General features: G+C 54.6%; 1 protein-coding gene across 1 annotated transcript in view; it reads left to right on the top strand.

The window, feature by feature from the left end:
• The first annotated feature begins 11558 nt into the window (after positions 1 to 11558).
• HCN4 (hyperpolarization activated cyclic nucleotide gated potassium channel 4) overlaps positions 11559 to 24771 on the top strand; it is a 49304-nt gene continuing 36091 nt past the window's right edge. Inside the window, exon 1 of the mRNA XM_043471018.1 lies at positions 11559 to 13329. Coding sequence (XP_043326953.1) covers positions 12542 to 13329 — 788 coding nt within the window. The 5' untranslated portion in view covers positions 11559 to 12541. The remainder of the gene's footprint in view (positions 13330 to 24771) is intronic.

Below are 24771 nucleotides of genomic sequence, written 5' to 3'. Positions count from 1 at the left end.
TCTGAAATTCCCTTGCTTTCTCTGTGATCCAGCGGATGTTGGCAATTTGATCTCTGGTTCCTCTGCCTCTTTGAAACCCAGCTTATACATGTGGAAGTTCTTGGTTCATGTACTGCTGAAGCCTCGTTTGAAGGATTTTGAGCATTACTTTGCTAGCATGTGAAATGAGCACAATTGTATGGTAGTTTGAACATTCTTTGGCATTGCTTTTCTTTGGGATTGGAATGAAAACTGATTTTCCAGCCCTGTGGCCACTGCTGAGTTTTCCAAATTTTCTGGCATATTGAGTGCAACACTCTAACAGCACTTTTTAGGATTTGAAATAGCTCAGCTGGAATTCTATTACTTCCACTAGCTTTGTTCATAGTAATACTTCTTAAGGCTCACTTGACTTCATATTCCAGGATGTCTGGCTCTAGGTAAGTGACCACACCATTGTGGTTATCCAGGTCAGTAAGAACTTTTTTGTATAGTTCTTCTGTGCATTCTTGCCACCTCTTCCTAATCTCTTCTGCTTCTCTAAGGTCCTTACCATTTCTGTTCTTTATTGTGCCCATCCTTGCATGAAATGTTCCCTTGATAGCTCCAATTTTATTGAAGGGAACTCTAGTCTTTCCCATTCTTGCTATTCTCCGGAACTCTGCATTCAGATGGGTATATCTTTCCCTTTCTCCCTTGCCTTTTGCTTCTCTTCTTCCCTAAGCAATTTGTAAATCTTCCTCAGACAACCACTTTGCCTTCTTGCATTTCTTTTTCTTTGGGATGGTTTTGGTCACTGCCTGCTGTACAATGTTACGAATCTTCGTCCATAGCTCTTCAGGCATTCTGTCTACCAGATCTAATCCCTTGAATCTCTTCATCACCTCCACTATATAGACATAAGGGATTTGATTTAGGTCTACCTGAATAACCTATTGGTTTTTCCTACTTTCTTCAATTTACGCCTGAATTTTGCAATATGTAGCTCATGATCTGAGCCACTGTCAGATTCAAGTCTTGTTTTTGCTGGCTGTATAGAGCTTCTCCATCTTTGGCTACAAAGAATATAATCAATCTGATTTCAGTATTGACCATTTGGTGATGTCCATGTGTAGAGTCATCACTTATGTTGTTGGAAAAGGGTGTTTGCTATGACCAGTGCACGTTCTCTTGACCAAACTGTGTTAGCCTTTGCCCTGCTTAATTTTGTACTCCAAGGCCAAACTCGCCTGGCATGAGTGACAGTTGAGAAAGGAAGGCAAGTGAAGGCCACCCTTTAAGAAGATTAGGGACAGGACAGAAAGTGACAGTGGGGTTCAGGGAGGACCTTTTTTGGAGAGAAAAGATTTGCTTAGGTTTAAATGTAGGTGGGAAGGATCCTGCAGGAAGAAGTTGAACACTGTGGGGAATTGGTAACCGATGGATGAAGACAAGGCAGATAGGAAAACATAATGGGGCTGCCAGGCGGGTCACACTGAGGCACACTAGACTATGAACTTGAGGGAGAACAAAGTTGAGTGGCTGTGTGACTTTTTCCCTGATCACCTCGGCAGGGCTGCTGTAGCCCATGAACCTCAGAGAAGGTGGGTGGCTGCACTGACCCAGGGCTAGTGTTTCCAATTTGACAATCAAAAAAGATTGTGAAGCTGGAACAAGAGAGTAGAGGGCACTGAAGGTGAATGTTGAGGTGGTTGGTGGGTCTTGAAGTCGAAGCTGGGGAAGGAAGGGATGAGGCAGGAGGTGGGTGGACAGAGCTCGCTGTACCATCGAAGAGCAGGTGTAAAGGGAAGATCCAGAGAAGGTGGAAGGATTGGAGGCTGAGGTCAGACCGGGGAGCCTGAACTTCAGATTGCAGAAGGTGGAGCAGTGCTAAGTGATAGCCATGGAGTGGGTGACTGAGGTTGAGAAGGGCTCAGGACATCCAGAGTCAGGGCCATGGTTCATGTGGAGCCCTCTCCAGGTGCGTAGGAAGCCAGGTGGGAATGACCCTGGAGGCAGCCTTGAGGGGGTGTGGCTTGCAAGCCTCAGAGGAGCAGGTGGGTAGAGTGTTGTGGATGGTAGAGGTGCGGTGGTCTGGGAGAAGCCAAAGGGACTAGCCCTGTCACCACCCCTGACCTCGGGCTGGGGGTGGTCTGTAATCCATCCCTCAAGGACAGCAGAGGAGGGTGGTCTCTGTGAAGAGACCTGTGTTCTCAAGGGACCTGACTGAGAATTCCCTTCTGAACATGACTCCAGAACGGTGTTGAGACAAGGGGCCATCAGAACAGATTGCAGAGTTAGCACAGCAAGACAGGACAGTGACTCCTCCTCTAGAACTGTATGACCCACGTTAGTCAGTGAGGGCCTGATCAAAAGCTGTGATGACCACCACAGCCTTGGAATCGTTATAGCTATTCTGTGCTCTCCTTGAGCAGAAAATCATGTCCTGCTCATCACCAATCCCCTGCAATGCTAGAGACCTGGGTTCAATTCCTGGTTCAGGAAGATCCCCTAGGGAAGAAAATGGCAACCCACTCTAGTCTTCTTGCCTGAGAAATCTCAGGGACAGAGGAGCCTGATGGTCTGCAGTCCATGGAGTCGTAATTGTTGGACATGACTTAGTGACTAAACCACCACCACAGGGAGTGGCAGAGACGAGATGAGTTCCGAAATGCCCATGGACTGGAGGAATGCTTCCCAGTAGGTCCAGTTGGAGTACAGGGGCCTCTTTTTCATCGAAAAAAAAATAATTCTGACTTTGAAACCTCAAAATATATCTGACATGGGAGCAGCTGCAATGAACACTGCCAGTGGTAGGCGAGGGTAAGAGACTGGGTCAGATGTAACTGCCCGCAAACCCTGGCTCTATCTTCCTCTGTCCATGGGAGGGTAGGCAACTCAGGCATCCTCTCCAGTCTCAGTTTAATCATCTGTAAAATGGGGATAATACCCCTTACCTGGCAGGGTTCTAGCAAGGATTACACAAGCTAATCCATGCTAAGTATTTGGCGCAGCGCCTGGCACTCCTTAAATGTTAGTTATCATGACTATGAATTCAGTTATGCTTTAAAACACATTTCTGTTTTACTCATCACACTAGCACCCACACACGGGGGAAATGGTTGTTCATATCCATGGAAGGCACATTTCTTATTCAGTCAGCAGCCTGTGCTTGGGGAGGCCATGGAGATTCAGGGACCCCTTGCAATAACTCGAAGTCTCTCAGGGCCCCTTGGTCAGTCCACATTATCCCCTGTCTCACCCTGTGATCTGACTCTCCCCAAGGCAGGCATAGTAAGGAAACTGCAACCCAGAAACTTGCCCCTGGAAGGACGAACAGGAATGCTCAGAAGAGCTGGTGGAAATCGGTCTCACTCACCTCCCTCTCGTTCTCTTCCTGTGGCAGCTTCAGCCTGTTGGCGGTTCCACAGACGCCTGGGCCTGGTTGGGCCTGTGTGTTTGCAGTGTTGCTGCTGTCACCGCCAACTGCGCTGTCGGCCGTGGGAGTGTGGGCCTGGGCTCCAGGAACTGTTGTCCCAACTCTGACTGTGGCTCCAGACTTAGTCACACTTCCGTCTCAGTCCCTGCCCAGTCCCTGTCACAGTTCCTGTGTCAGACCCTGTCACAACATCTGACACAGTGTCACATCCTTTGACACAGTCTCCATCACAGTCCTGTCACAGTCTCTACCACAGCATGTCATAGTTCCTGTCAGCCTCACAGCCTCCATCATAGTTTCCGTTACAGGGTCTATCATAGCCCCGACGCAATCTCTATCACAGCCTCAGTCATAGCTCCTGTCACAGTCCCTTGTCAGAGCCTCTGTTACTGCCTCTGTCACAGCCTCTGACACAGCCCATTACAGTTCCTGTCCCAACTTCTGTCACAGCCTCTGTGACAGCCCTTGCACAGCCCATCAAAGTCCCTGTCATAAAGTCTCTATCACAGCTCTTGGCACAACCCCTATCATAGACTCGGTCATAGTCTCTATCACAGCCCCTATCACAGTCTCTGTCACAGCCCCTGTCATAGCCCTGCCACAATCTCTATTACAGCCCCTATCACAGTCTCTGTCACAGCCCCTGTCATAGTTTCTACTATACCTTGTATCATAGTCTCTGTCAAAGCCCCTGTCAGTCTCTGTCACAGCTTCTATCATAGCCTCTGTCACAGTCCCTGTCATAATCCCTATTATACCTATGTCATAGACTCTGTCACAGCGCCTGTCATAGTCTCTATTACGTCTTATGTCATAGCCTCTGTCACAGCCCTGTCATAGTCTCCACTACACCGTGTGTCATAGTCTCTTACACCTTGTGTCACAGTCTCTGTCACAGCCTCTGTCATAGTCCCTATTACATCTTGTGTCATACCTCTGTCAGTCTCTATTACACTTTATGTCATAGCCTCTGTCACAGCCCCTGTCACAGTCTCTATTACACCTTGTGTCAGAGTCTCTGTCACAGCCTCTGTCATAATCCCTATTACATCTTGTGTCATATCTCTGTCAGTCTCTATTACACTTTATGTCATAGTCTCTGTCACAGTCTCTGTCACAGCCTCTGTCATAGTCCCTATTACATCTTGTGTCATACCTCTGTCAGTCTCTATTACACTTTATGTCATAGTCTCTGTCACAGCCCCTGTCATAGTCTCTTACACCTTGTGTCAGAATCTCTGTCACAGCCTCTGTCATAATCCCTATTACATCTTGTGTCATATCTCTGTCAGTCTCTATTACACTTTATGTCATAGTCTCTGTCACAGCCCCTGTCATAGTCTCTTACACCTTGTGTCAGAGTCTCTGTCACAGTCTCTGTCACAGCCTCTGTCATAGTCTCTGTCACAGCCCCCGTCAGTTTCTGTCACAGCCTCTGTCATAGTCCCTATTACATCTTGTGTCATACCTCTGTCAGTCTCTATTACACTTTATGTCATAGCCTCTGTCACAGCCCCTGTCACAGTCTCTATTACACCTTGTGTCATAGTCTCTGTCACAGCCCCCATCAGTCTCTGTCACAACCCCAGTCACTGCCGCTGTCATAGTCTCTGTCACAGTCTTCTCACAGTGTCTATAATAGCCCCCATCAGTCTCTGTCACAGTCTCTATCACCCTCTCCTTGACTCTGACTCCGCTCTAGACCCTGCAGGGTAGTCTGTGGGGCGCCGCTTTCATTACACAGCGGAACTGTCTCTCCCTGGAAGGCGTCCAGCAGAAGGCTCATGTAATAGCAGGTTATCCTGATGTGCAGGGCTTGTGGGAGGGAGGTTGGGCCGTGGGGCTCATACAAAAGATGTGCTTCGCAGGGAGCTGGAGAGCAGATCTCCCCATCAGCCTCCTGGCCCTGGCTGTGGCACATTCCCCGCACCCAGGGGCTGGGATGGGGGAGGGGGTCCATGTCTCTGTCTCTGGGAGGATGACTAAATGGTTTTGTGGTTTTCCTTCAGTCTCTGCAATCCCACTATGAGCTTTCAAGAGCAAAGACTGTCATTTTTTTCTCATTCCCTCACGGCAGAGCTGAGCACACAGCTGGGCTCCCAGGGCACAACTTGAAGGTCACGCCCAAAGTCCTCGTTTGTCTTGAATTGGTTCCAGTTGCTTCCGTTTGCCTCCAGAATGAACCCACCATGGCTGCTCACTGCTCCCCAACACCAGGGCTGAGGTCTCCCAGACCCAGCCCAGTGCACTGGGTCCCTGGTGCCTGGTACACCCGCCACTCTGCCTTCACTCTTCCAAACCACACATGACTTCTTCAGAGACCAATTCAAACATGACCGTCTGCCCTGTTCCCCTCCTCTATGCCCTTCCCCCTCCTTCCTCTGCTCTCCAGCCACTTGTCCACATCACATGACCCTCGTCCCTGGCTTCCAGATGGGAATTTCTGTATCTGTCTTATTCCTTCCACAGCTGAGGTGCCTAGAGCTCAGGGACTGGACCTTCTAGCATCATATAGGAGGTTCTCTACATTGGGCTAGATAAATAAACCAGTGGGTGACCAAACAAATGAAAGGAGTGACGTGAAATTGGGAGAAGGAGAACATGCAGAGGCATTGGGGGGGGTGGGCAGAGGGCATGTCAGGGAGGACCGCATGAGCAGAGCTTAGGAGTGGGGAGTCCAGTGCTTGTGGGGGGCTATGAGCCCACTCCCTGGGCCACCTCATGTTCCTGGGTGAGCTCCACCTTCCCAGCTCTCCTCACTACCCCTTCCATCTTGCCCCATTTGCCCATACTCTTCCCCCTCTCCCAGGCCATCCTGTCTCTTCCTTCCCTCCCTGACACCTCCAGCCCAGGCTGCTGAAACCACCCCCAGGGCCCCTGTCTAAACTCACTTCAGCCCTGATAGATTGTGAATTCCAGACATAGGGCAGAGGAGTCTCTAGTACTTACTTCTTGGCAGCTCGGCTCAGCCAGCACCTCGGGGGCCTCCTCCCACCCCAAGTGCCTCACTCTCTGTCCTGGCTCTGAGTCCAGGTGGCCCAGACGCCCTGGAGCCCCAGCAGGACACAGAGACACAGTCCAGGCCTGGCCGAGCTGTCAGCACATCTTTCTTCTGCCTCCCTGGGAGGAGAGGGGCCTGGTGTCCTGGCCAGGGCTCTGGCAGAGTACTGGGGGAACAGCTGGGAGTGCAGGATAAGGGACTGGGGCTGGCCTGCAGATGAAAGACCTCTGGGCTCAGCTGGGCACCGGGCACTCCCAGGTGGGGTCCTGCACAGAGGTGAGGGTGGAGAAGAGGACAGTAGAAGAGTTCACACTCCCAGATCCTAAAGAAACCAGGCAGAGCTGAGAAGAAAGCAGTTGGCAAGGCCAACAGGAAGTTGAACTTGGCAGGGGGCTATCTTTCACTAGTGCCTTAATATCACTGGGAAAGGGTAGGCATGTGGGCTCCTGGGGGAGGTTGTTGGGAAGAGGGGATTGGAAGGACTCAATACCCTTTTTCTATGGGGACAGCAGACTTTCTCCTAAGACAAGCTTAGGACAACAGGTTAGTGACCCCTTAAACTGGATCTTTACTCTGACCCTGCCTTGTTTACCCCGCTGAGAGAGGCCTCACCCCTACCAGGCTGCTCCACTTACTAGAAACATGTTTCTCCCCTAAGAAACATACACCAGTAGAAAACCCTACTAGAAAACTTGGTTTACTTTCCACCTCCTCCAGGAAGCCTACCTGGACCATACATGCTCAGGAGCACCATTGCTCTGCACTTCTGAACTACTTACTCTGATCCTTGATTACAAACCTCTGGGTGGGATAGCCTTTCTCTGCTTCAACCAGATAGGAACTGCCCAAGCTAGGGAATCTGTCTGCCTTCTTGGCCTCCAGCCATGTTGTGGCCATGCTCAGGGGTGGACAGCCAAGGGCTTGGTCAAGACTGGGGGTGGGTGACTTCTTCTCTCCATATATGTACAACCAATTGGCCAGCTCCCTGTGTGTCCCACCGCCACTTCCCATTTCTTCACCAGGAAGCCTGAAGATAGGAAACCTGAAGGAATATAATGGGTTCTTGGGGGCCTAGCCCCCAGATCAGGACTCTCGGTAGGAAGTTGATACATCTCTGATCCAGCCCACAGTGCAGACCTGCCTCAGAGGAGAGCAGAAGGTGCATGGGGAGAATGGAATCTATGATAAACAGAAAGATGCAATTGTACATGTATTGGGGGCACGGTCTCGAGCACAGGCTCAAGGGTGTGACCTCTGAGTCAGTTCCCTCTGATCCCACTTAAACAAGCACCTACCCCAGAGAGAAGAAAGCCTGCCTTCTGGACACCTAGCCAGGCCATATCAAGGATGGAGAATTCAGAAAAAAGCAATCTGTATAGCAAGACATCCCTTTCATCGCAATAGCAATTTTTAAGATGAATATATGACCTAAATTGAATTCCAAAGGCCAAGTGTCTCCCCCTCTGTTGGCTAACACAGGTTTCATTCAACATTCTACCACTCAGTGTTTATTAAGAACAGACCACACATGAGAAGCCATGCCCACTGCATTTGTTTTCTCATGTAGTCTTCAAAATAATTTAGGAGAGTCACATCATTTTTTTCCCCCCCTTTTTGGCCATGCCACTCAGCATGCAGGATCTTAATTCCCTGACCAGGGACTGAACATGTGCCCCTTGCCGTGGAAGGGCAGAGTCTTAACCACTGAACCACCAGGGAAGTCCCAGGAAGTATATATCATTAAACCCATCTTATACACAAGGAAGACTGAGGAATACATGGGCAGTAAAAGACAGTATTTCATTCTACAGCTTCTGTTTTCCAGTCTCACGCTCTATTGTTTATAGCAGGGGCTTCCAGGCTTTTGGAATCCACAAATAACATTTCAAAAATGATTCTGGGGAACAAACACAAAATCCTATGCCAACTTTTTATTTAGCCAAGGACATGAAAAATACCCTCTCCCAGCACTATGATTTCATAAAGGGGCATTTTAACACAGAAGATGCAACAAGGATATAATGGTAGGATAAAGACAGCTTTTTAAGAAAGGACGTTGGCAACCCTACCCTAAAAATCCTCCATTGTTCTTTCTTTTTCTGGTTAAATTTCAAGCAGAACTGGCCAAAACCTTGGCATTACACAGTGTGGGAGCCACTGCCCTATCCCAGAGTTGCCCCTTTAAGCTAGAGCAGACCGTGAGCAAATAAACTTCCAGAATTTTCCATTCCTCTCTGCCCATGCAGGTTGCCACTGTTGTGGCACTGATCGGTTGGTATGTATATAATCAGCTACATCCCCACCCTATCCCCAGCAGGTCTTCTGATATTCAGCATTCCTTCTAGGGAAGGAAGTCTATTCTCCCCAGCCCATGCTCTCTTGGACCCAGATTTTTTTCTGGGTTTGCATTCCGAGCATACCCAGGCCCCCTGCAGCCTGGCAGGGTACACATCTGTCTCCCAGAGGTACTCAGTCCTCCACTGCAGTGGAGAGTCAGAGATCTCCTCCCTATCTCAGTCCAGAGGTAGGGCCTTCCCCTTGCTGGGGTCCCCAGATCCTATGTATTATGTTACCAGATCAGTGCAGAGCAGATGTCAGGCTTTCCAGGCAGTGCTGGAAGGGAGAGTGTGTGAGACCTGAGTGAAGCAGTGGGGAGACTACAGACGTGGGGGCTCCATTCTTTGCTTGCTCTCTGCTTTAGCCACACTAGACTCAGATCTGCCTCTCCCTCCTGTACCTGGGCCTGCCCCCACCCCCATCTGTGTGAGTCACCTGCTCAGCAGAGAAGAGGCTGACCCGTAGAGCCCTAGGTGTGGCTCCAGTTCCATCATATTCTTGCTGTGGGATGTTTAGCAAGTCACTTAAGCCTCTGTGCTTTAGTTTTCTGGGTTGCAAATGGGAGTATGAATGTTAGGCTGAGCTTGGTGAAACTGGAAAGTTTTGACCATATTTGGCCCACAAAAATTTCGTGCAGTTTAATAAATGAAGTGTAAGCTGTAAAGTGCTGGATACATGGTCTTTCACCAAATCCGACACCTCCTCCAGGAAGTGCTCCCTAGCTACCCCCAAGCCTCAGTGAAGTACCCCTCCTCAAATCTCACTGGTCAAGGCATGATTTAGCACACACTTCTTTTCTGTCTTGAGTTTTCTCCTCTTTCCGGAACATGAATGTAGATTCTCCACAACATGGAGCCCATCAAGGGCAAGACCTGGGTCTCCCCCTCCTAATTCCCTCAGATTGCTGGCATGCCACAGCTATCCTCTATTACAGTTTTCACAGGGAGAAGACTAGGCTTCACAAGGGGTTTCCATGAACCTGCTTTAATAAACAGTCATTTCTTAACACAAGGGTGGTCCTAGACGGCCCTGAATGGGTGGTATTAATTAAATTGAGGGGAGGGGAGGTGCTAGATGGGGAGGAATTAAGGGACCCTGACTCCTGGCCAGCCTGTGACACCAGGGTGCCAGGAAGCAGAACCCTGATTGAATCCACCATCTACTACACAGAGCCCCTTCAGTGACATTAACTAATTTCCAGGGTCCCTCACTCATGTGTTGAGTTGACATTATGGATCTGCTCTCTGCCCGCCCCACCCCCCCCAGCCCAACTCCGAATTGGTGCTGAGTTCCCTGAGACGAGTGTGACCTGTCCTCCCCCTAGGGAACTCACCCCTGAAGGGGACACGGACTGTACTGTGTAATCAATAGTCAGGCTGATGGGAGCTCCTGGGACATGGGACCCAAAAGCGGGGACATGGCCAAGATTTGGGTGGTCAGGAAAGGGGTTCCTAGATGAGGAGATGTCCCTGCCATGGGTCACTGGGGAGCTGGTTTGGGTTGACTTCCTGAAGCTGGGGTAGGGCAGCCTAACTCCCGGCTGACACAGAAACCCAAAGAAGTGAGTTAAATGGCGCACCAGGGCAGGCAGGGCTCACCACTGGATAAAAACACTCCTCCTCAAGGAGACCCAAGGACATTCAGGGATTAGGCCTCCCAGCATCTGTGCAGAGAACTGTCAGCTCAGAACCGCTCAAAAGTAGAAATGCCAGCAAGCAGTGATGTCATCACCCTAGTCATTCCCTCTCCCCCTGGGAGGTCCTGTAGTCCTGGGTAGAGAGCAGAAAAGCTTCTGCCAGATTGCAGAAAATTTCTGCTCTGAATGGGGTGCGAGAGATGGTCACAAGTGAGCTAAGAATGAGAATAAAAAATTCTTTCAAGAAAAACTTGATGTTGTTCTTTAGAGAGGTGGCAGGGCTGGGGGACCTTTTCGCCTCCCCCCTGTCAGTGCTGAGAATCCACTTCAGCATTAACACGACCTCCAGCCTTCGCCAGCCAACCCCTTCCCATCTCATCTCTGAGCTAATCTGGCACGTTGGCCCTGACAGGGTCTAAGTAACCCCTGGGCCGTCTCGGCAACCACCTCCCGCCCCGGGGAGGGGGGTGTCTGGCCAGCCCGGCTTGTGAGGATGGGGGTCAGGCTGTCAGGCTCTCTTAGTGGGCTGGAGAGGAGTACCGCTGTATCTCTGGCAGAGCTGGTGGGATTTGTCCATAAGCCCGGAGACTGCACAGCTGGATCGCCGGCGGGCCTGCGGGTGGGGGTGGGGAGCGGACCCAGAGGGAGTGGGGGCTGTGTAGCTCTGCTCAGGGGTAGGGGCCGGGGTGGAGCAGGAACTCCCCTAGCGTTGGGGTGCCACAATTTGCAGGAGAACCCAGGGAGAAGGAGGTCCACAGCCAGTCCCGGAATGCCAGGTCGCCCAGGAGAGCCCGCTTGCTGGCTCCCCGCTGCAGCAAGCTAGTCTCGGAAACCCGCATCGGAAGCACCCCGGAGTGCGTGATCCGACCCCGCATCCGTGACTGCTGCAGGCGCATTTCCTCGAAGTCTTACCTCGAAGGGCTTGGGTCGCACCCGCGCGCCCTGTGCCTCCTGGAGTTTCCCCCACGCCCTCCTGGCCGGGTCGCCGCGAGGCTCCGCAAGGGAAAGACCAGCGGGGGATTCGCCCCCGCCCGAGTCACAGGAAAACCCCAGGAGCAGCCCCGACGCAGTGCATTTCCCGGAAACCCCCTCTCCAGGCGCGCTGCGGGAAGGCCCGGGACTCCGCCAACAGACGGCCCGCCTCCCCGGAGGAGGGTCGGAGACCCAGCTGAAAAGCATAACCGCGGGGGAGAGGCGAGCCCGGAGCTCGGAGAAGGAGAGACCGGGAAACCCCGCCCCACCCCCCTATCTTGGGGTGGGGAATTAGCAACCCAAGCCCGCGCCCTGGGCTTGGGCGCGCTCCCAGCCTTTGGCCAAGGAAAGACACTCGAGGGTTGAGGAATAAGGTCGTCTCTCACCTCGGCCCCTAAGGTCCGGCACGGGTCCACCCTGCGCCCCACGCCGGGCCCGCCTCCGCCCCCCTCCCGGCCCCTGGCCCGCGCGCCACTGCCCCTTTAAGAAGCCCAGGTAGGCAGGCCAGGCTGCGGGAGCCGCTCCTATGGCAACCCGCGAGCTGCGGCGGCTTCATGAATATTCCGGGGCGCGGGAGCCGAGGGCTGCCGGAGGGCGCTCCGGGGGAGGCGGCCGCTGATGTAAGCCCGGCGGGCCGCTGGGCTCCGCTCGGCTGCAGCGGGAGCCCCGGGACGTGCTGGCCGGTCTCGGCCAGAGGAAGCGAGGCGAGCTCGCGAGCTGCTGGCCACAAAGCCCGGGCGGCGGAACAGACAGACAGCCCGCCCGCCTGCCCGCGGGACACACGCCCCAGAGGAGCGCTGGCCGTGCGCTCTGCGCTCCGGAGCGGTTTTCCGAGCGCCGCGGCTGCAGCGCCGCTTCAACCCGCTCCCATTGTTCCCCGCGGGGGCGGGGCGCCTGGAGCCCGGCCGCGCGCCGCGCCCCTGACCGCGGGAGTGAGGGAGGGAGGGAGAGCGGGGTCCCCGCGCCCAGCCGGACCCGGGAGGAGGCGCAACGCGGAGAGCCCCGGGACCCGAAGCCGGACTGGGAGCCTCCCCGCCGCTCACAGCCTGACTAGCATGGGCGCCTGAGGCGGCTGGCGCCGGCGGCGAAGGACGCGTCCCTGCGGGCGGACTGACCGGCGGGAGGAGCTGGAGCCGGTCCGCGGCGCCGCACCCGCGCCCCTGCCCCTGGCCCGGTTCGCGCCCCAGCCCCTGGAGCCATGGACAAGCTGCCGCCGTCCATGCGCAAGCGACTCTACAGCCTTCCGCAGCAGGTGGGGGCCAAGGCGTGGATCATGGACGAGGAAGAGGACGCCGAGGAGGAGGGGGCTGGGGGCCGCCAGGACCCCAGCCGCAGGAGCATCCGGCTGCGGCCGCTGCCTTCGCCTTCACCCTCGGCTGCCGCGGGCGGCACGGAGCCCCGGGGCGCGGCCCTCGGGGCGGCAGACGGCGAGGGGTCAGCCCGCGGCGCGGGCAAGTCCAGCACGAACGGCGACTGCAGGCGCTTCCGCGGGAGCCTGGCATCGCTCGGCAGCCGGGGCGGCGGCGGCGCGGGAGCGGGGGGCGGCAGCAGTCACGGGCACCTGCATGACTCCGTGGAGGAGCGGCGGCTCATCGCCGAGGGTGACGCGTCCCCCGGTGAGGACAGGACGCCCCCGGGCCTGGCGGCAGAACCCGAGCGCTCCGGCGCCTCGGCGCAACCTGCAGCCTCGCCGCCGCCGCCGCCCCAGCAGCCGCCGCAGCCGGTCCCCGCCTCCTGCGAGCAGCCCTCGGTGGACACCGCGATCAAAGTAGAGGGAGGCGCGGCCGCTGGAGACCAGATCCTCCCTGAGGCCGAGGTGCGCCTGGGCCAGGCCGGCTTCATGCAGCGCCAGTTCGGGGCCATGCTCCAGCCCGGGGTCAACAAATTCTCCCTGAGAATGTTCGGCAGCCAGAAGGCGGTAGAACGCGAGCAGGAGAGGGTTAAGTCGGCCGGGTTTTGGATTATCCACCCCTACAGCGACTTCAGGTAAGGGGGCCTGGCGATGATCCTGTGGGTTCTCTGAGCGGTCGCAGGCATGCTTCCTGTCTCTCGGCCCTGCCTCTCAGCCGGAGTTAACTTTCCTTCCTCGCGCTGGGAGCTTGGGGCGCCTCGATGCTCCGAGACACCCCCAGACCTCCTCTTGCACCGCGCTGAGAACTTTCCTCTGTGCTCCAGCCTCCCAACCTCATCCTCTCGGCCACATTAGAGGCAAGCTGAAAAGGTGTTCAAAGCCTGGCCTAGCCCTGCCGGCAGCCACGATGAGGCTCTGCCACCTTAAGCCCCACATCCTGCCTCCCTCTTCTGGGCTGCAGAGTCAGGGTGGACATCCTCAAGACTGCTCCAGGTCTTTTAGCCTGCAGAGCAGGGCCTGGAAGAGAGACTGACCTTTTGGCATCTGGGCCAGCTCCTTGGGCGCTGACCCCAGGCATTATTATCTGCCTTCTGGTGTCCTGGGAAGCTGCAACTGGGGAGGAGCTCCAGGGAGACTGAGGTCACTGGGGCCTCAGGTCCAGGGTAAAAGCCTTCTGCACCCACCTTAGCCCTGGGCCCAGCCCCTCATGCCAAGTAGTGGGCCAGGAGCAGGCACCCTGGGCAGCTGGCATCCAGATGAGCAGGGCAGCATGACCTTGCTTGTCGTGGTCAGTGAAGATGCCTGGTGTCCTGACTGATGAGCAGTTGCCCTGTGCCCCATTCTCACCCCAGTGGTCCAAGCTCCAGCATCTGCTAGGTCTTTCATGGGTCAGCTCTGGTTCCCCAAACGGTGTGACTACCAGTCCGGGAGAGGAACCCCGCCCCCTCCTCATCAGCAGAGTAGATGCCACTGAGGAGCAGATACCACTCCCGGCCTGTGGGGGTACTGTGCAAAAAGAGAAATTGATGATTGCCTCTGAAGTTGGAATCAGGGATGCCCCTACCCTCATCAAGATCTTGGGGCCTCCCTGGGCTTTCCTGATACACAGCATCGAAGTGAGGATCTGGAAAACGTTCACCCTTTTGAGCTGGGTTTAATTCATCTTCTCTCTCTCTCTGGGCCCTGCCCCCTATTTAGCTCTCTTCCCTGCCTTCCCTGCTCGCCTGCCAATATAAATGAACATTTTGCCAATGCAGAGCCCTCTTTGCAAACTCCAGGGAAGCTAGGTTTGTAATGAGAGCAAAGCCGCTTTCCATCCAATGAGAGAGATTTCTTGTGCTAGGAATGACCAGTCAGGCAACACTCAAAGGCTTAAAATAGGTGGTGAACGGAGGGCCCCTACCTTTTCCTATTTTGAGGGATCGCTCTACCTAACCCTAATATCCAAGATTCCTGTTCCCAGAGGGCATGGGCAGCCAGAGGACAGACTAAACAAACAGCTACAATCCTCAATGAGCTAATGTGTGAGCTGATGGGAGACCCTCCCATGAGGAACTGTGGCTGGTTCCTTGTGCCAGTTTCCTAAAGTGTGGCCTCCCCTCAGGTCAGTACTGGGACCCGAGGATCCCAGCCTGAGCTAGGGGTGGCGTGGGAAGGCGCTGTTTTCTCCTGTATCCCACCCCCCACCCCCCAGGGGGATGTCCTGGGCTCCTCCTGTCTCTGAACTCCCTGGTGGTGCTGGCAGGTAGGCCATGTCAATATCGACCTCCCTTCCCTCTCTTGGCTCCCTGCTGGCTTTGCTGTCTGAAAGCCTCTGTTCAGAGTTCTCACCACCAACCTCATTGCCTGTGATGGGAGACTACTAGGGACCAACCCCAGGTATGTCTAGCTTCTGCTGTCAACAGGCATTAATGGAGCACCTTCTGGGAACTGGCTTTTCCCCTCCCAGTTGCCCCTTACCCGGGATGCTGAAGGGCTGGGGCCGGGCTGACTGCATCTATGCAACCTCTCCTGCCTTTCTGATCAAACTCTGCCTATCTTGGCATGTCTATCTGCAGTCCCCTTTCTGCAGAATCTCCTACTAACCACAGGCCACCTGGGACATGGCGGAGAAGAGGGTGGTAGGGATAGGGATGTGTGGCTGCAATGGGATTGATAGATGGGCAACCAGAAAAGGGTCAGACTGGGCTTTGAATCTGGGTTTGTGCAACAAGCACCAGGAATTGGTAGCAGCAAGCATATACCTTCTGTATGCAGCCTGATGCTAGGTGCAGTGCAAGAGAAGAAATCCAAGAACTATCTTGTATGTGGAAGGGTTGTGATCATGCCTCTAGGCCAAAGCAGCTGGTCTCATCTTCACAAGGTCAAAGAGGCAAGGACTATGGCCAAGTCTTCCAGGCTGAGAACACCCACCAACTCAACCCAGCCTCACCACCCTTCCCCACCCGCCCCAGCCAACCCAGCACCCTAAGCCTCAGTCCCTCGAGTTTCAGTCACTGGCCTTGGGCCTCTATGTGGAGCCAATCCCCAGTGTCCAGCTCAGGCTTCACAAGAGCTTCTGCAAGCATTGTTCGGGCCAGTTGAGTATTTATTCATCATTTTGACGGGCAGGAAGCACCGATCCAACAGAATTGGTTTAATAAAGAATCTCCAGCAAACCATGATAGATTGAGTTTGTGGTTTGGAGTTCAGGGCTTGCCGTCACAGACTGCTTCTGGCATCTCCTCTTCCTGGGGGAGAAAAGTTGGGTGCCTTTTCCAGGGGCTAGACTTGGCTATGCTCTGAAGAGCCCATATAACTTGAGCCCTGTAAATAGTAGGCTTTTCTTGGTTGCCTCTGCTTCTCCACGCAACCCACTACATGCACACACACCAGGCCCTGGCTACCCCCGTGACTCCTCCAGTCTCTACAAGCTTGTCTCACCTCTTCTCCCCTTCTACCCCGCATTTGCCTCTTGAAGCCATATTTAGGGTTTGGGAAGAGACCCGGAGAAGGCAGTGGCACCCCATTCCAGTACTTTTGCCTGGAAAATCCCATGGACAGAGGAGCCTGGTAGGCTGCAGTCCATGGGGTCGCTAAGAGTCGGACACAACTGAGCAACTTCACTTTCACTTTTCACTTTCATGCATTGGAGAAGGAAATGGCAACCTACTCCAGTGTTCTTGCCTGGAGAATCCCAGGGACGGGGGAGCCTGGTGGGCTGCCGTCTATGGGTTTGCACAGAGTTGGACACAACTGACGTGACTTAGCAGCAGCAGCAGCAGCAGCAAGGGAAGAGACCAGAACATGCAGCCCCTCAGGACATTGTTCCCCAGGCTCCTGCCCAAGGCTGGTTGGGCCCTTGGGTCCTGGGTGGGTCCTTCTTTCCACATGAGCCATATCTTGGAAGCTGAGCTTGGTGGTGGGAACCTGGAACAAATGAAAAATAGTATCTGTGTGATCTTGTTTTCCCAGGAGGAGAGAAAAGGAGTGGTGAGACCCCCTCCCAACCCCCCCCCCCCGCTCCTGTGAAAATGTTCCTGGTTCTGTTCCCAGAAACTAGTCAGGCTTTCAAGTGTCAGCCTCAGGGGGTTGTCCCGAGTGTGTGACCTCTAGGTGTCTGAGTAGATATCTTGGGGCTGCGCGTGTGGCCTTGGGGGCTGGAGGGAAGTCCCTATGTGGGATGTCAGTTCTAGGGCTACTCCTGTGCCCCAAACTCTAGCTTGGCCTTGAGAGTGGAGACAGGCAGGAACTTGACTCTTCTCATCCCCCTACCCATTCCATCTTCTCGCCTAAGCTTTCTGAAGCTGTGGAGAAAGAAAGGAAACAGCAGGCCCTGGAGGATCCTTTACTTGGGGGCAGAAACAGCTGGGTCCAAAATCACATAAACTGGACCAATGGCTGGTAGGTCCCAGGGTTGGCCTAAAACTGACGTTCTGTGCTGCGCCATGGCCCAGGCACTGCCACTGCCCACCTCATGTCACTTCCCAGCCCTGTCTGCTAGGGGTGCCTGCTTGGTTTATGAGCCTTCCCTGCGCCTCAGTTTTCCCATCCAGAAAAATGGGAATCCTGTTGCCTATGGCCAAGCCAGACACCGGTTGTCCAGCTGTGGTCACCCGGTGGAGGTAAGGTGAACTGTGAGAGAACAGAAAAGCGATGGTGAGCCCTGCCACCCTGGCCTCACTGCTTCCTTCCCTTAGTTCTGAGCAGACCAGATGGGCCTCTGTCCTTGGTTCAGGCCAGTGGTTCTGGATCTGCATCAGAGAACTGAGAACCTGCTGGAAACGATAGAGTCTCTATCCAGAAAGACACACGTATCCAGACACACCTGATATGAACACTCTCAATTTCTGGGGTCTGTGGACCCCTCCTAAGTTGAAAACCATCTAGGTTGTGAACCCCACTCTGGGCCAGCCCCAAAGAGAGTCTTGGCCTGGGAGGGGCAGGGGCTGGCCTCCCAGAGCCTTCGCAGGGGGGCCCTCTGTAACCTGAGGCTTGGGCTTCTCACCGCCTGCAGGATGCAAATGAAGCAGACGAGATGCTTTAGGAGGAAAGGTGCCCTGCTGGGGGACGAGTGATTTGTCTGCCTCCTCAGTGCCCTGTCTGTCTCTCTCCCTTTCAACCATGGGAAGGGTTGCTCAGGTCAGTGGTGAGGAGGAAGCAGGCAAAAGCAGGATGCTGGGCCTGGGGCATTCTGGGGCCTTCCTGGGGGGTCTTGTCCAGGACCGCGCTTCTGCTGTCAGTGTGGAAAGCCAGGAAAGGCACCGCAGGCTGCTGTGGCGCTAGGGGAGGGGGAAGGGCGTTGGTGCAGAGGGGAATTCCAAGGTGAGCTGCTTGGGTGGTACTGTCAGCTGGCCCAGTGGGCAGCAGGATTCTCCAGTGGTGAGGACGTGCTCAACCTGCTAAGACTTGGGTAGGTGGAGGATGCGCCGCAGAGGCCAGCATCCAGCGCGGGGCCGAGGTGCTCCCGGGATGTCGGGTGCGCAGCAACCCAATGGGGCTGGGGGCCCAGGACCCTCACACCGCCTGGGTGGCGGGGTCTGAGCTCTGGGTTCTCCCTATTGCAAGGCTTCAATTCCTTGTCCAGCTGCTGCAAGATGAGGCTGGGGGCCTTTCTCCTGCCCAGCCCCGCCCCATTTGTTCCCTTAGCTGCTGTGAGCGCCAGGCTCTGGGACAGTCAAGTGGGCTGTCTCACACAGTGCTGGGCTCTCTGCCTTCCATGTGCCCTCCTCTCCCAGACTGAGGGCCCTGGCGTCTTCTGGGATGCCCTCTCAGCCCAGTGTGGCCACCCTCATCCATCTCCCCCTCCTTGCCCATCACATGGCATTTGGATAGAGCTCTGGGTCTGTTACAGTGCAGTGCTTCTCACGGCGTCCTGTCATCCTACTCACCAAGGGTCTGTTAAAACACAGATTCTGACTCCTTAGGTCTGGGATGGGTCTGAGCTTCTGCATCCTGGTTAGTGCGCAGGTGAACCGAGGCTGCTGGTACCCAGCCTAGAGGCATGCTGAGAGTACTGAGGTTCAGACCGTGTGTTCCACGCATAACCTGGGCTCCCTGACTGAGTTCCTTGAGACCAGAGACTCTCTTCTTCTCTTGGCCTCCAGGACACACAGCAGGGAGAGTTCTGTGAACTGAGTCGAGCGGCCCTGAGCCACAGAGGTTGGCACAGGCTTGGGGATGTGAGATCCACAGCCTCCCTCCCTTCCTGCATCACTGCCTGGACACTGCCAACCCTGGATGCTGGCTGTTGGGATGGGGTGAGCGGGAGGAGGCCAGGCAGCCCGAGGGCTCTCGTTAATCCATCCTGTCCCACTGTTTTCACAGCTTCTTGCCCCTTCAAAGGGCCGGAGGGCCGGCCGGCTGGAGAAGGGGCAGGGAGTATGGTGACTGCTGTGTTCTAATGAGATTTCTGGGAAGGAACAGATGTTGTCAGTGAGGGAGTCCAGAGGTGCCAGGCAGGCGAGCTGGTGTGAGGGGTAGCTGATGGTGGCTGGCTGGGAGGAGGACAGACACATTCAGTGAGAGCAGTGGCCTTGGCACCTTCGGGGTGGGGGGATTCTCAATCTTAACGCCCTTTCCCCCACTCCAGACCATGCCTAGTGGCCCCACTGGGCTGAACTTGTCTGTCACTTCTCACTGCCCCTGCCCAGCCTGGTAAGCATCCATCTACATCTAGATGACAGGGCTGACAAGTGTCATCGCAGCCTGAGTGGCCCTTGTGCCTGTCACAACACTGGCCACCGTGGGGGAATTCACCCAGAGCAGAAGGTCTGGCCCCAGTCCCCCGGGGGACTTGTCATGTAACTGAGGAGGCAGCCGGCTCCAGCACACATACCTCTTGGCTCAAGGGCTCTCACGAAGCTGCTGCTGCCAGCTGCTAATTAATAGAAGGGCTACTGAGGCCGGCCAGGCGGTCCTGCTTGGGCCCAGGGGATGTTGAAGAATCCACATTTCCCAGCCAGAGCGGGCCACAGGGAGGCCAGGGGCACTGCCTTGGCTTCAGAGAGGATGTTCTCTGCCAGCCAGGCTTTACCAAGAAAGCATTGCCAGGGCCCTGGAAATCTGTGATCCCGGAGCCTAGGCGGCCACTCAGAGACACTCTCTATCATCATCACTTACCCAGAGCGGGAGCGAGAGTCTGCCCAGTGAGGTAGTGAGCTCCCTGTCACTGAGGCTGCTCAAAATGAGACAGCAGGACTTACACCAGAGGTTGCTAAGCAGCGTCCTGTGGACCAAACACAGTACCCAGATGTGTTCTGTTTGGCCAACAGTGTGTCATAACAAGTCTGAGACAATGTTTAAAGCGGAAGGATGTCAGACAGAAATTTGGCTTCCCAGCTTCTCTTGAAAAATCGGAAACTGGAAATTCCGGCCCCACATTCCCACCCCACGGCAGGGAACTGGAGCTCACCAGAGGCCTTAAACTGGTTTTCAGTCTCCAGTTGCCCCCAGTCCCCACCTGTCCTGTGGTCTCTGGCCTGCATCCAGCCTTATCACTTGTGCACACTCAGCTGCCTGACCCTGTAGGCTTCTGAGTTTACAACTCTAGACTCAAACCAATACAGACTGAAGCCAGGTGGACTCACAGACCAATAACCACCATTTATGAACCACTACCACATGCCAGACTGTGTTAGGAGCTTCATTTCTCACATTTCACTTATTCTTCATAGTGGCCCTTAAAATAGGTTCTGTTGTCTGCAGTCCACAGATATGGAAACGGAGGCTCTGATGGAAAAAAAAGGATTTGCTTGAAATCACACAGCTATGAAGCACCAGAATTTTTCATAGAATTTGAACCTGTTCTCTAGGACTCAAAACTTGTACTTGTCCATTCTCTCTCTTCCTTCTTTTCTTTGTGTGTATGTTAGCTTTTAAAAGCTAAATTACAAAAGTAGTTCAAGAAAACATTCTCCTAAGAAGGAAAACATTGCAGATAATACTGAACACACATTATCTGTGTGGAGGAGCTCAGCTGGCATGGGAAATTGAACAGGCCTCAGAGTACCAGATCTGGACAGGGCTTAGCAAGCTCCTGGCCTAAAGCCTGTATTTTATAGGTAGGGAGCAGAGGACCAGAGAGGGAAAGTGACTGGCCCAAGGTCACAGAGTAAGTCTAAGTCAGAGATGAAACCACAACTCAAGAAGGGTTTTGGCTCAGAGGTCTTAGGGCTCCACAGCCTACCCCACCCCCAGCCAGAGAAGGGTCCAGGGAAGACTTTTGAATGGTCTCATCACTGGAACTCTCTTTTGTCTCCCCAGCCCCATGCCTGAATTTTGGACTGTTGAGTATGTTCAGGATCCGTCTTAATTTAAGCTCATCAATGAGAAGGAAGCCTTTCCATACCTGAGAATGTAGCATCCGAGGGTGAGCGATGCCTGTCCTAATCCCCCACCCTGGGGCTGCTGCCCCTGGGGATCTGGACTGGGACACTTGCCCATCTGCTCCCCCTGCACAGCCTGACATGGAGACCTTTGGGATTTTGGAACTACATCTGGATGCCACTGATGTGTTGGGGTTCAAAGGGGAAGGGAACAAGTAGCCAGTGGTGTCTGTGTTTTCTCTACCAGAGAAATATATGGTCATGGGGTCTGTGAAGAAGTGGAGTCAGTCTGTGGCTTAAGGCTCAGTGTGCGACCAGGATCAGGGCTCAGCCTGGGACCAAGATAAGGCCTTGGTCTGAAGTAAGGAACTGGAGTCCTTGAACAGAGACTTGGAGCCAACCTCAGTGCCTCCCTGAGACACGGGGGCTAGGGACAGGGTGGGCAGGTTGCCCATTCCATCCTCTGCCCCACCCCCCCCACCCCCCAAACCCTCCCTTCTTTTAAGCTCCCAGAGCTCCTACACCTCTTAGCATCTGAGCCAGCTGCCTGTGGTCTTCTCAGGGAGGTAAAGTACGGATTATAAATACTCAAAGGTTCCACCACTGCCGAAGCCGGAGCCACCAAACCTCACATGTGCCCACTCCTGCCATGCTCTGGTCTCTCATTGTTTGGGACTGTGTCTATCTTCCCAGCCAGGCAGCCAGCTAGTGGCTCCTGCAGAGTAGTGCTCGGGCTGGGCAGAGAGATGTGCTGGCTTGGTAGAGGCACTCCCTACTTCCCACTGCATCCCCACCTCTGGGCTCCCACAAATTGCCGAGCAAGCAGTGGGACCTCCAGGTCTGCTCTCGGCAGCTGCGGGGGCCTGATAATTGGCTGATGATGATTTTGTGTCTGTCTAAGCATTTACCCATGTGGGTGGATGTGTTATGTCTGCACAAACGAGGCTTTCAGAAATTAATACATAACACAGGACTGGCTAATACCTTGTCTTCTGGGCTTGGGAAGGGGTGAGTGAAGGGAGGTTGTGCCCACTGGGAGACCAGATGCTCCAGTCCAAGACTGTTTTCACCCATCATGGAGAATGGGGATCTCTACCCATCTGGCAAATAGGAGGGTAGTATTTCAGCTCCTTTTAGGGTCCCCTGGTTGGGTTTGCGGGAGGGCAGACAAGAGATAGACCAATTTGGACTGATGGTCAGGGAAGGCTTCCTGGAGGAAGCAGAACTGAGCTGGATCTGAAGGAGAGAGAGACCCATTATGCACACTTTCTTGGAGGCGAGTGCCTGGAAGCTTGAGCCGCCTGACTGGGTATTGTCAGATAAGGGGGGCAGATTACTCCAAACCTGCCCTTTTGGACCTGCACTCCTGAAGCTTGGCCCTTGAGGACTCTGAACCCACGGCCCCGGGTCTTGCCCCCCGATGCTGCCTGAGTATGTGTGTGTGCATTTGCAGGTGAGTTTGTCTGTGTCACTCTCTGGCCTCTGACCCTAGGTCCTCGCAGCCCAGGCTAGCTCTCCCAGGCCTCAGCCCCAGCTGCACAGCCTCTGAAAAGGCTGCCTTCTTCTGCCATCCTAGACCCGGAAGGCAGATGTTACCACTGTAATAATGTCACTGAGTGTGTGGCCTGGAGCCCAGAAGTAATTACCCTGCGGTTCCCCATCACAGGCTGGAGCAGCCCCTGTCAATGATTAACCTGAGTCCCTGGCCACTTGACGCCAAAGCCAGCCATGGGCTTCTCCCACCTACAATTTGTCAGAGGATACTGAGCGATATCCCCTTCCCTACGGACAGGAAAGACTCTCCCCCTCAAGCCCACAAAGCTCCTAAATGCCACTGGCAGCTTTTTGAAGAAACATGGTCCAGGAGTGGGGACTCTGCAGCTGTGGCCTGTCCTCATGTAACATCAGGGCCAGCCCAGCCCGGAACCCTGGGCCTCTCATCCCAAGCTTCCCCGGCTTGTAACTGTCCACCCTCCCACGCGGGGTTTGCCTTCCTGACCCTCATCCTGTTCTGCCGGGTGACCTCAGCAAAGTCCTTCCCTCTCTCGGGTCCAGCGTCATAGCTCTGTCTGAGGCTGAGAAGGGAGCAGAGCTAATTGGCCAAATAGGTATTGAACCCGTAATCCTGACCCCATTAGTGCAAATTGAGCCGGCAAGGCAGGGACCGCACTGCTGACAAGTAGAGCTGATGAGAATCTCCTGCCCTGTTTCCTGAGACTCTGAGAGGCTCATCCAGGCGTGCTCCTGGAGTGTATGTGGGGTTCCTCTTTCTGTGGCATCTCCACCAGCCCCTATCCTGGGGATCAGGGCTGGGGCTCCCTAGCACATTGTTCGGTTATGCTGTGTCTGTTGCCCTCCACCCCCGGGCCATTAGATCACAGCCCCTGTGGGGGTGGAGATCTGGCTTTTCTCTAGGCAAAGGCCCCCACCCACCCCTTCCTCCCAGTCACCACTTCTCTGGGGCCGGGGTCACTGTCCCCTCCTGTAACCCCCAACATGGTCTCAGTTCAGATGGGGGGATCCACGGAGACCAGGTCACATGGACAGCTAAGGCTGGAAGAATCCTGCAGGGCAGAGCAGTAGGACCATTGGCTTTGGAATTGGCAGGGGAAGGAAATGCAACAATGTCCATCCTGTCCCAGAAGCTCTGGGGAGTCATCCTCCTGCCGTGTTGCTCCAGGGCTTCTGTGGACAGACCCAAGGGGGCCAGCTGGAGGAAGAGGCCAGGTGAGACCGGGCTGTGCCCCATGTAGCTGAGTGGGCTGAGCCACGCCCTTACCACTTTGGCCTTGCTCTCCTCATCTGAAAATGGAACTGGAGAGGGGTTGGGTTTTAGCATGACCCCCAATCTGAAATTGGTGGTTGTAGAGGCACCTGGGAGCTTTCTGCAATTATGGATGCCTGGGTCTCTGTGCATGAGGCCTGGGCAGGTAGAAGTTTGGGGAGCACCCAAGTGAGCTGGGCACCCTGAGTGCCCTTTCTGCACTAACCATCTGCAGGTTTCCAACTGCAGTGTGTTCACCATAGCCTGGTAGTGAGATACCTCCAAGCCATTCATGACGGTCTCCTCCCCGGGGAGTCATTCCCTTTCCTTCCTGACGGCAGAACCAAAAAGAATCATAAAACTCTGGGCCTGTTGGGACCCCAGGGAACATGGCCCATGCTCTGTGTCCTTGTCAAACTGTGTTTTCCTGGAGGGAAAGCAGAGTCCCATCCAGCTCATGTCCCCAGAGCCCAGGCACTCCCAGGAGAGCGCCATCCTAACAAGAAGAGGGGCCCGTAGAGAGAGTCAGTGTTTAGCCACAGCCCTCCCCCATCCCCACCCTTGTCCTTGTTCACCCTGTCCGTCCCCTGCTTGGCCTCAGGAAGTTCTGCTCTGATTGCATCCCGTCTCCTCCTCGATGAGGTGTGCCTTCCTGCAGGAGCAGGTGAGCTCTCCTACCTGATTTCCCCTGAGCTTGTGCTCACGTGTGACTCCACAGCGGTATTCTATTTTTACTTATTCTCCTAAGCGGGAAGAGCTGTGCTTGAGCCTTTTTTGTTTCTTGTAAACCAGCTGAAGAAGCTCTCCATTGCTGGTCCCCTCTACAATTTCCCCCAAATGGTCTGAGTGAAGCTCAGAGAGGTTGGACCACTAGCCTTAAGGAACACAGCATCCTGGCAGTTCAGGGCAGTTCAGGTAGAGTAGGTGACCCCTGCTGTATAGTTTGGTGTGTGGGTGCACACGCGCGTGCACGTTCTTATGCTACTGTGTCTCTGATGAGTGCACAG

This window comes from Cervus canadensis, chromosome 6 (assembly GCF_019320065.1).
Source record: "Cervus canadensis isolate Bull #8, Minnesota chromosome 6, ASM1932006v1, whole genome shotgun sequence".
NCBI classification, from domain to species: Eukaryota; Metazoa; Chordata; class Mammalia; order Artiodactyla; family Cervidae; genus Cervus; species Cervus canadensis.
The sequence above is the reverse complement of the archived record's forward strand: the minus strand, read 5'-3'. Positions and strand labels throughout refer to the sequence as shown.